Genomic DNA, 12,181 nt, shown 5'->3' with positions numbered 1-12,181 from the left:
GTAGAACAGCTAGAAGTGATTATGCAGTCATTTAAACAGCAAACATTTAAAAGACTAGTGCTACACTGCAAACACAAGACAGCATCAATCTCTGTTCACCTAGGTGAGGTCTAATCGACTGGGAGTCTCTTGAGTTTCAGTACCAACCAGAAAGCCAGACATTCAAAGAACACCCTGTCCTCAAAAGAAAAAGAAGAAAAAAGATGCAAAGAACTTTTCTTTCCATAGCAGAGTTTCTATTTTAATTCCAGTTGGACTTGAGCCTGTGTTTACTTACATACCACTACTTGGCTTGTAGATTACTTCAAGACATGCAGGACAGCAAAATGAGGTCTTTATGCCACATACACATTTAGAGCAAGATAAAAGACAAATATATTATAATCCAGAGTTTCAACACATCCTTATCTGTGTGTCTGAAACGCAGAAGATGGGGACTAAGTCACGTAAGTGTACTAAACTCTCAACAAGATTAAAGTTAATCCTGTTTCAAAAATAGTGTTGGTTTCAGTAAATCCACATTTTCCAGTAAAGGAAATATTTCCTAAAAAAAATACCATATAAGTTCTAGTTCAGACTTTGCACTGTAGATACTCTCAAGCTACAGACCAAATGCTTCCTTATGAAAATCATCCCAGGGGCTTGTAGCGATAAATGAAACTTGAAAGCAAGCATCACAAAAAAGATAATGGCAAAGATTTCAAGCCTTGGCAGCATTCCTTCAAGGTTCTAGACATTAACTAGATTATTACTACCTTTTGGTTGTCTCTGTTGAATCTGTGAATCCCAACTGCTTCAGGAGTAATTTCCATTACATCAAAGTAGAAACCTGCATCAAGGAACATTAAGGAGTGTCATGTTTGCTCCTAGCCCAAAGTTGGAATCTTATTTCAGCACACAGCTAAAATGATAACGAATGTTTATCGTGTATTTGGAAAGACATTCGAGTCACCACAGAGCCTGTTTCTTAACCATTTTCAGTCTAGACATTTATCAGATTTAACTACTCTCAGTTTACAAAAATGTGGATCTTAAGCACGTCTGGCTCTAGGCATCCCAACAGTATAATAAACAACAAGCCTACAAAGGAGCACACATCCACCAGAACACACACACATGCAAGTAACAGATAATACATAACACATCTTAGAAACAGTTTCAGTAGCCATATGCAAGGGTGCAAGAAAAAAAAAGAAACAGAAAAAATGGTAAGTTAGTGAGAAGAGTACAGGAATACTGAAACACTTGGTGTACTGGACTAGATTTCATGAGCTTATTAGAGAACATCAAATATTTCAAGTCATGAAGCAGAGCTGGTCTCTGAATAGTTTTGATGAGATCTGAAGAAATGCAGTAATGCTTTGTAGACAGCTAGACAAAAAATGTGAAAAAGATTCCTTTTGTGTTGATGGCAAGAAGGGTTGGTCAGAAAAGATATTCAAGAAAGCAAACAAAAAAAAAAGAAAACGAGGACAGAAAAACTGAACAGAATAGCTAAGAAACTAAGGAGAGTTTCTAAGGTTCAGACCTTTGAAACAAGAGTATGCTGTCCTAGCAGCCCTACGAACATTAGCCAAAAACCAAAACCAGTACTGTGCTTTAGAAACAGTCTTGTTGGTTAAACATTCTGAAAACCTGCCAGTACGCAACACTGGGGGTTACAGATGTGCAAGCCCTACCAGGGAATGTACATCCCAAAAATCCCTTTCCGACCCTGTTGCCACCTTGAATCTGGCAGACAAGGTCTGCAGGTAAACTTATATTATTAGCCTTCCCAAGTACCTCCCAGGCACAACAGGACCCTCACCTGGTCACCGCTCGCCCTTCCCTGTGCGTTACCCCTGCTCCTCTCACTCTCCCAACCACCTCTGCCCACCCCAAACCTCCACGGCCTCCAGCGGCATCTTCTCACACAACGGGGAACGCAAGGAACAAGTGATAAAGGGGAAGGTGCCTAACAAGTTACTTCTTTGCTTCCCTCAGGAATTCAAATTACCATTATTACTGTATTTTTACAGGTATACTGTATCTTCAAGTAACCCAGAGGTTATCTGAGCATGCAGGCTAGTGAGGATGACTTTCACGAAAACATCCATTTTTGTAGAGGACGGAGATATCCAGGTGAATATGTCATAATTGACCAGGTGACACACCTGGTGGACGAGGGAAAGGCTGTGGATGTCATCTGCTTGGACTTTAGTAAGGCCTTTGACACTGTTCCCCACAGTATCCTGGAGAAACCAGCTGCTCATGGTTTGGATGGGTTTACTCTCTGCTGGATAAAGACCTGGCTGAATGGTCGAGCGCAGAGAGTGGTGGTGAATGGAGTTAAATCCAGCTGGCGGCCAGTCATGAGTGGTGTCCCCCAGGGCTCAGTTTTGGGTCCGGTCTTTAACATCTTCATCAATGATCTGGATGAGGGGAATGCGTGGTCCCTCAGCAGGTTTGCAGGTGACATAAAGTTGGGCAGGAGTGTCGATCTGCTTGGGGGTAGGAAGGCTCTGCAGAGGTATCTGGACAGGCTAAATTGATGGGCTGAGGCCAACTGTATGAGGTTCAAGAAGGCCAAGGGCCGGGTCCTGCACTTGGGTCACAACAACCCCATGCAACGCTACAGGCTTGGGGAGGAGCGGTTGGAAAGCTGCCCGGCAGAACAGGGTCTTGGGTTGTTGGTGGACAGCTGGCTGAACATGAGCCAGCAGTGTGCCCAGGTGGCCAAGAAGGCCAATGGCATCCTGGCTTGGATCAGGAATAGTGTGGCCAGCAGGAGTAGGGAGGGGATCGTGCCCCTGTACTCAGCACTGGTGAGGCCGCACCTCAAGCACTGTGTTCAGTTTTGGGCCCCTCACTACGAGGAGGACATTGAGGAGCTGGAGCATGTCCGGAGAAGGACAACAAGGCTGGTGAAAAGGTCTGGAGAACAAGTCTTATGAGGAGCGATTGAGGGAGCTGGGGCTGTTTAGTCTTGAGAAGAGGAGGCTCAGGGGGGACCTTATTGCTCTCTACAGCTACGTGAAAGGAGGTTGTGGTGAGGCAGGCGCTGGTCTCTTCTCCCAGGTAACTGGTGATAGCACAAGACAAAATGGCCCAAAGCTGCATCAGGAGAGGTTTAGATTGGATATTAGGAAACATTTCCTTGCTGAAGAGTGGTCAGGCATTGGAACAGGCTGCCCAGGGAGGTGGTGGAGTCACTATCCCTGGAGGTGTTCAAAAAACGTGTAGGTGTGGCATTTTGGGACATGGTTTAGTGGGCATGGTGGTTTTGGGTGAACAGTTGGACTTGATAATCTTAGAGATCTTTTCCAAACTATAATTCTATGATAATACAAATTTTAAAACTTTAAGGCAGTGTCCAGGTATATCCCTGAAACCAGCAAAAAAATTTTCATCAGCTTCCAATGTTTTTAATACTGTTTAAAGTGGCTGAATTCTGGGTTTTGGAATAACTTCTTCCCATTTTCTGAAACACCTGAATTGGTTTGTCTTCTAGTGAGAAGAGATTCCTGGTCACTTTAATGCCCCACAGAGACTGGATTGGGCAGACAATGTAACAGAGCTTCTAAAAACGAAATCGGTGCTAAGCTCACAGCGTGAAGAGACTTAATTCTTAAAATCACTTTCCTAAGGAATTAAGTCTTTTATAGCTTAAATACCTACATTAAAAAACTTTGCTACCTACAGTTTTTTTACATCAATTTTAATCATATCAATTCAGATCTGGTATGATTGCAATGATTTCAAATCCAGCTCTGCAATGGTTAATTCTTCATCTCGATTACACATATGCTCACCTTTGAATAACTTATTTCACAGCTATGTACTACCCCAGTGAAATGTTGAACTGTAGGAAAGAAAACTTAAAACTTCAGATACATGGGTTTATTAATATTTTTTAAATATTTCCATCATCAGTCTGTTTGATTTCATTAACTTCGCATGAAGTGGGAAAATGCAGGATGAAATGACACTGTGACAGACATTGGGGAAAACGCAGGAAATCTAGGCGCCATTTGATATTACTGCTTTGTTCACAGGCACCGAACAAGATTCTACAGTAATGTTCAGAGATCAAAACCATCGAAAACTGGGAAGGGTATAGTATGGAGTTACTTAATCCACTTGGTTTGAGTCTCTAGCAAAAAGAAACAAACTTTAATGAAAGCCTCCTTCAGAAATTACTCGTTTTAAACATTCTACAGCTAAGATTCTACTGATACCCTCTCAATGACCAAAAGAACTGCATAAATATTATTTTCTTATTTAGTGAATATGGAAGAAAAATTAGCTTGCCAAAAGAGCATTTCTAAGTACACATTAGTAATCTCCCTTGCTCTAGTTAACTTAATTTTTGGACTTTATCATGAGCCAAGTAAAAAGCAGGTACAACTCCCACAAAACCATGTGTCTAAGCAAGCCCTGGAACTCCCAACTTCATGTGAAGGCTCATACCCAAGTTTCCATTGTTTCCAGCAACAGTAGATGATAAGGCTTTGGCGAATTCATCCCAGGAGCCAGAAGCACAGTCGTCTCTGATCCTCTCTCTCATCAGAGAGCCATTCTTAAAACTGAAACACACAAACACACCATATGTGTTTTCCAAAACATTTGGCTCTACATTTTTAAAGCAATTTGTTGTTTTACTCAATATTGGAGTTTATTGTATCAGCTGAATACAGCCGGGCAAGCTAAAAGATACAATCATGTCTTCATTATGGAAAGAGATGGAGAGGGAGAAAACTAGATAAGAGAGAAAACAAATATTACGGGACGTGTCGCGGAATGCAGTGCAGAGATGTTGGCGTACATCTCTCCATAGAGCCAGCTTAGACCCACTCTGGCAGGCCATGCTAAACCCAGGCTATCTCTGAACAGCTAAGACATCTCCTTAGAGCTCCGTGAGCAGGAGCTGCAGCCCACTGCCTGACTTCATATGGCCTCCTGGAGCTCAGAGCACTGGAGAACACACTGATGGAGCAGCAGCAGGAGCTCTCATCACCCTGGCCCTGCAGCAGGTCCTGCAGAGCTCTGTTTCTTGCACTGTGCCAGCACTCCTGGAAACGGCTGCACCAAGTCCGGTTGCACCCAGCAGCCAAGATGAATACCTCATTTTGCACTATCTGCAGATGAACCTAGTAACTGCCTTAGAGAGAAATGTTCTGTGCTGTGGGTGCAGAGGTAGCTCTGCCATGCATTGTCAGAAGTACTCTGACACAGTGCTAAAAAGATAACCCGAGACGACTCTGCAAGAAGAAGTAAGAGTGTTTCTACATTGCATTTCTGATTCAGGAGCACAGTATCAGTATGGAGCCAGCTTGGGTCCAACAAGACTCATGAGGTCTAGCTCCATGCCAGCATCTGGCAAATGAAAGCACCACACCTGCAGGGTTCTGGTCCCGAGCCAGTAAACCATGCTGTAAAATATGCTTCTGCTCAGTGTTTATGGTCTTTGCACCCTTAACGCAGTCACCTCCCTTGCTTCCTCTGTGAATATAACACTCCTGCAAAGTACTGCAGCATTGGACTCAAACCCAGAGGAAAGCCGTTTGAACACTCTCCAGCATGGAGTTATCAGAGCAACTCCACAGGAAAGGCACAGAAAAATCCAGAAAGCAAGCAAGGGAATGACTGAAATTGCTCAGTAGCAGCAGCTGAAGTTACTCGAGTTTTCTGTACAAATACTCGGCCTGGTAGCTCAGGCACTCTTTTTCTACCAGCCCAGGTAAGTCTCCTATTAACTCCGTTATTTTATACAAAGGGGCATTGCTGCAAAAGGGGCAGTGTAAGGGCAGCAATGGCTGGGCAGGGGGAACAGGAACTCCTTATGTCTGCATGGCTACAGAAACATCTTGTGTTCTGAAAAGCAGGTTTGGCCTCTGCACACATTAAGCTGCAGTAGAAGAATGGCAGTGTAACAGCTATTCAGAAAAAAGCCTCTGCATCTCCTTTCCCGTTACAAACACGTTGTTTATACAGCTCTCCCACACAGCAAAAGTGGGAAAAACATTGGGTAAAAGAGAAACTCGAATGCAAAACTTCAAAAAACAACCAACTGCTGGGAAATCATAGTATGAAACACAGTGACTTGCACTTGACATCACGCTTTGGAGCTCAACCTCACGAGCACTGCTCCCACTGTCATCTACAGCATCCTATTACTGCACAGGTAAGACTCGACAGTACAGTTAAAGGGCAAATTCAAGCTTTGCTGAAGTTCTGAGTTACAAGCACCTACAACCCAGAGGATTTAGACACAAAAATGTATCTGCATATTACTTGTCAATATTTGCCTAAGCACTACGACCTGTTGTGGAAGTTTTTGCCCTGAATACTCACTGAGGGAAAACATAGCTCCAGGCCATCTTTCACAGAATCACAGAATCACAGAATGGTAGGGGTTGGAAGGGACCTCTGTGGGTCATCTAGTCCAACCCCCCTGCTGAAGCAGGGTCGCCTACAGCAGGTTGCACAGCACCTTGTCCAGGCGGGTCTTGAATATCTCTGGAGAAGGAGACTCCACCACCTCTCTGGGCAGCCTGTTCCAGGGCTCCATCACCCTCAGAGGGAAGAAGTTCTTCCTCATGTTCAGACGGAACTTCCTGTGCCTCAGTTTGTGCCCATTGCCCCTTGTCCTGTCGCTGGGCACCACTGAAAAGAGTCTGGCCCCATCCTCCTGACACCCACCCTTGAGATATTTATAAGCATTTATAAGGTCCCCTCGCAGCCTTCTCTTCTTCAGGCTGAACAAGCCCAGCTCCCTCAGCCTCTCCTCGTAGGAGAGATGTTCCAGTCCCCTCACCATCCTCGTAGCCCTCCGCTGGACTCTCTCCAGTAGCTCCTCATCTTTCTTGAACTGGGGAGTCCAGAACTGGACACAGTACTCCAGATGGGGCCTCACTAGGGCAGTGTAGAGGGGAAGGAGAACCTCCCTCGACCTGCTGGCCACACTCCTCCTAATGCACCCCAGAATGCCATTGGCCTTCCTGGCAGCCAGGGCACACTGCTGGCTCATGGCAACCTGTCATCCACCAGGACACCCAGGTCCCTATCCACAGAGCTGTTCTCCAGCAGGTCCACCCCAAGCCTGTACTGATGCATGGGGTTGTTCCTCCCCAGGTGCAGGACCCTGCACTTCCCTTGTTGAACCTCATCAGGTTCTTCTCTGCCCAACTCTCCAGCTTGTCCAGGTCTTGCTGAATGGCAGCACAGCTTCTGGTGTATCTACCACACCTCCCAGTTTTCCACCTACTTGGCTGGCGAGGAGGCCAATGATTCCCGAATCACAGAGGCCAAAAGGTACTGTGAGAATCATTCTCTCAGCTGGGTTTCTTGAGATCTCGGTATTTTCCACATGCACAGCCTAATACATCCCTGAACAGCACTGATTATACTCCTCTATGAAAAGGGAACCTTCACCTGACCCATTATGTCCCCTCTGGACCACTCAAAGAGCACAGAAGTTACGCAGCCTGGTCAAGTTTCTGACATTTCACATTATTATATTTCAGAAGATTGTTATTCCTGTACATTAAATGTATTACCTTAGATTGATAGTGAACTGGCTCTATGTACACATAAAAATGATTTCAGCTTTTTATTGTCATGAAAATTTATCCTTCACAACTCTGCAGTTTCAGTCACTCAAATTAAACAATAGGAATGCTATAATCTTGATGCAAATGTTTCAGCAGTAGATTGCCATATACCATACAGAATGTCGAATGTTCTATTCATTATCTTTTTGAAAAAGAAATAAAAAACACTAACACAGAGAAAGAAATATACATTACTGATCCCAGATGTACAAAATAAAATATTACCATAAAAGTGCCATATATGTTTGAGAATCAACAGGATTGCAGAGGATATGACCTTCTAAGGCAGGAGTTGGTTCTTGGATCCACAGAAACAATGTGTCACTTGTGCCAAGGCTAATCTGGAGGGGGAAAAAAAAAATAATTGAAGCGTTATCACAATGTGCATGGAAAGCAACACAGAAATTAAATTAAAACCATTTGTTATCACCACTAATTGTTTTTAAATTACACATTAAGTCAATCGGATTCATTTTGAAGCTAGCTCTGACTTAGGTTGTCTTGCCACTGAAATATATACTAGATGGAGACATAGGTTTTAATGTCTGGAGCATTAGATAAAAATAGGCACAGGAGTTTACTTAAAATCTTCCAGGCAGCTCACAGAGTGATAGAAATAAAATAAGCATGCATCCAATAAACAGAAAACCAACACTGGCAAATAAATTTAACTGATAACCTACAGTTATTTTACATTTCATGTATTTCATTTATTCGGGGATATGGACAGTTTTCGGGAGTATGTTTTGACTTACTGCAATATCTCCTTCTTGAAGTCTCATCCCTGCCAATGATGCTGAAAGAAAAGAGTCAGAATACCAGACAAAAAGTTCCTCATTTGACTCCGTTACAGCATGGTGCATGAGACATAATCATACATCACATTCACTGTCTCAAAGTACAATATACATGGCAAATATGCTCATGAATACACTGTAAAAGTTGGGCAAAGCATTTGGGTGAAGGAGTGGTTTTTAACAGAATCAAAACACTCTAGACAAAAGTCTCCGGAACTGCATGATTCTCTAATGTTTTAATGTATAAATACAGTGGACCCTTACTTAACAACACAGTTCATGGAAGAAACAATCCCACGTACATCAGACTACTCACATATTTATTGCACTAAGCTGGATTTGAATCTCTAGAAGAAAAATTGGGCTTTTGGGAAATGCAGAGTTTAACCATCTCCCAGAATATGAATATAAAATATACTGTAATGAAACCTCCATCTTGATTCAAACTTGTATACGCTACTGTAATACTGATCAGTATTTCACTTTCACAGCCTTGAGAAACAGACTGTTCTACACTGAAACAGTCTCCAAGATTTCAAAAACTGACCCTAAATTAACACCTTCCCTTATACTGAGATCTATCAGTTTGACACAAGGACAGCTCCAATTCTTAGAGAAAGCCTATGAGGTCCATCTACACCTTTTTGCTGGAAAAGATGCAACAGCAATTTTTAAATTCATATTTTCGAAGTTAAAATGTTTGCAGTTCATAGTAAGAATAGCTTCTTAGGGGCAGGGAAACTGAAGTTATCAAGAAGCAAATGAAGTCAGCTCTATTACTAGGTAAAAGTCATACCCAGCTTATCCAAGAAGTCTACAGCTCAGAATAAGCCGTGATGGAAGGTTGTTGGAAAAAGGTATTAATGCTGATAAACCGATATTCTTTCATTGTATAGGGAGCATCCAAGAATAAATGAGATTATGTATGTACTGAAATTGTAAATCAATCATATTCACTGAATCTTGTACATTAAATCATCTCACCTGGATTGTCTCCTGTAAATGCTACTATTTTACAATCTGGGCTAAACCCATAACGCTGACTATAATATGGAGAAATGGGCCCCTAAGGAAAGAAAGAAAGAGAGGGAAAAAAAAGCTCAAAAAATGGAAAGTAATCTTGCAATATATGACACAAGGTGTTGCAACATAGAACTGAAAAACCCCAAAGTGGCTGTAATAATCATTTCTGTGTATTTCAAGTATGAATGAATATTTTAAAGATTTTGAATCCAATTTTTTGTTGTTGAGCACCTCACAGAAATACCCTCAGATTAGATTTTGAAATAGGTTAAGTAAATGGTCCATTTTAGCTTTGGGTCTCTCTCCAGCTATTCACATCAAGTAACATAAACACATCTATCTATTTTGCACACATACATGAATATTAATACATAGAAATTAGAAGTTCAATGCAAATGTAAAAGGAAACACAACATTAATATACATCACAACTTCAAATGCTGAAATATGTCCCCTATTCTCTTAGGGGTCAAGAATTCTTTTAAGCCACATTTGGTAGCCATAGACAAAAAACAGGAGAAGAAAATTATTCGTAAAAAGTACAAGGACATCTATATGGATTTTTAATGTGTTCCTCTCCATTACAGCAGATCAGTACCAAATTCAGACGGATCAGGTGATGGGTATCCACAATCTCTCACATGTGCACCAGCTAAAGCAATAGCTCTTTTTTGTGCTGGGTAGTAAGACTGAATTCATTTACTCTAAGAGATATGCAGCTTGATTTGATTTCGCCATTATGCTACACGAATTGAGGAGCTTTAAATATCCCAAATTATTCACAAAGATTACCTCATTAACTCTACAAACAGTTTAAAACAAGGTCCCCGTCAAGAAATGCAAATGTTGGGCTCTGTTTCTGCAGCAATAAATACTGTGCACAGTTCTGCAGTGACCAGGTGCTTGTGGGCATGGGGGGACACCTTAAAGATTCCTATTATTGGAGCATCTACCAAAATGTTTCTCATCATAGCCCAGGGTGTGCAAAAATCCAAGCGGATCAATGACGAAAGCTACGATAGATGCCAGCTACCACTTTTCAAAGACGGCTGTTTCTGCTCTGGCACACACACTCACAATACTGCTGGAAGTATTAAATCAAGCAGTGTGGCTCTGAGGATAACTGTGCACACATGCTCACGCGCACACATCAATATACTCCAAGAAAGTACCATCAGCAGAACTCTGAGCACAAAGTCCTATTTGTTGCTTACAACTCTTCTAGACAAGCACATACCAGGACTGAATGGGAAGCTACAGGGCATCCTAGTTTCTCCGTTAATCCAGGTGCACAAGCATCCAGGCAGGACGTTGACCATACCTTTTCCCAAATCTGCAGCAAGTTCATACCAGAACCTACAAGACAGATCAAAACAAAAAGCATATATCATTAAACACAAGACTGTACTGTATCAGAAAATTCCACCTTGTTACTGGCAACTGAAAATTTACAGATGCATATTTTACATTCAAAGCGAACGTTTTCAGCTCTTCTAAGCATAAAGGATACTGACAATTCAGCCTCTGGACAGCTTTCACCTTTAAAGGTAGCAGAAAAGGTTCCTCTGATGCACAATGCACTAGACAATTCAGTTATTCCCAATTAAGAGCAAAAAGAAGAATATGGATGCCTCCCCATCAGCTTCTTCCCTCTTAGCTAGAGACTTCACTGACGCAGCAATATCACCTGTGTTGTGCTCACCTGAGACCTGCAACGAAGAAACTCGACCCTGGGTGATATGGCTCTACGCTACTCATACCTTTGAGTACAGTATCAAATCCTCATCTAAATCCATGTTGACTAATCTTCCTCCATATCAATGTTTCCTTCTTCAGAAAGACAAAATAAAGGCTTAGAAGTACAAAAAAAAAAAAAAAAAGAGGTCATATTTTCAAATGTGGCCTCTAATTGTGAGGCTAATTTGGAGAGCCCAGCTTTGAACACCAAAGTCATGATTTTCAGAAATGCTGAAAAGCCCAACAGAAATCTGCAGCACCTGCAAGCATGCAACACCTCCAAAGTCCAGATTCTGTGAACTGAATTACGGGTTGCAAAAACCTAGATAACTGATTTGATCGCTTCTTTCCACACCAGAACTATCACTACAACTGAGAAAGGGCTGTTTAGTTTTGGCTTGGCTTCTCATTAATTGAAGTTGGTTAGTAGTGAAATATATGTAACATACTGAGCACTCCATATCCCTTTCTTCTGTTTCTAAGATGCCTTTAATTGCACGTTTCATTAGACTTCAAAATCTGTATGTGTTTCTGGTTAGTACTGTTCAGGGACATATTAGTCTTACTCTACATTAACAACATTTTCATTTCAAAGATTGTTTAGCCCATGACTTGTTTATCTCAGAAACACAGCCACGTTCTCAGCTGAGCGCAGTGGAAAACCTGAAATCTACTTCAATTCAATATATATTTCAACTTCTCAAAACACAGAGACAGTGAAGCTGACCCCACACGCAGTGCCTGTGCGATACGACTATGCTTGCGATGCTGGGATGCAGAGGAAGACGAAGGATGCAACCCTCACTTCAGCCAGCACGTCGCAAGGCTCCAGCAGTGCTCGTATTCACACACCTGCCACACACTACGCACGCAACAACGAGCCCACCCTATCAACTCCCAGCAGCCTTTTTCACATAGGCTTAATACTGAGTTTAATAACGCTTATGAATGAAGTATCTGTTCGCACAGTCCATTCCTAAGGACCGCCAGCAAGGCCTGGAGCTAGTGCTTCACACAATGTTGTGAACAGAA

The 12,181-nt window shown here is 42.2% G+C and overlaps 1 protein-coding gene across 3 annotated transcripts in view; it reads right to left on the bottom strand.

Moving 5' to 3' along the window:
• XYLB (xylulokinase) overlaps positions 1–12,181 on the bottom strand; it is an 87,051-nt gene that overhangs the window by 58,171 nt on the left and 16,699 nt on the right. For all 3 annotated transcript variants that reach the window (XM_075419827.1, XM_075419826.1, XM_075419825.1), the window contains 6 exons: positions 10,650–10,768; positions 9,374–9,455; positions 8,348–8,388; positions 7,818–7,933; positions 4,450–4,565; positions 756–829 (listed from right to left, as the gene is read on the bottom strand). In XM_075419827.1, the coding sequence (XP_075275942.1) occupies positions 756–829; positions 4,450–4,565; positions 7,818–7,933; positions 8,348–8,388; positions 9,374–9,455; positions 10,650–10,768 (548 nt within the window). The remainder of the gene's footprint in view (positions 1–755; positions 830–4,449; positions 4,566–7,817; positions 7,934–8,347; positions 8,389–9,373; positions 9,456–10,649; positions 10,769–12,181) is intronic.

The sequence above is a fragment of the Opisthocomus hoazin genome, chromosome 4, assembly GCF_030867145.1.
Source record: "Opisthocomus hoazin isolate bOpiHoa1 chromosome 4, bOpiHoa1.hap1, whole genome shotgun sequence".
In the NCBI taxonomy this organism is placed as follows: domain Eukaryota; kingdom Metazoa; phylum Chordata; class Aves; order Opisthocomiformes; family Opisthocomidae; genus Opisthocomus; species Opisthocomus hoazin.
The sequence above is the reverse complement of the archived record's forward strand: the minus strand, read 5'-3'. Positions and strand labels throughout refer to the sequence as shown.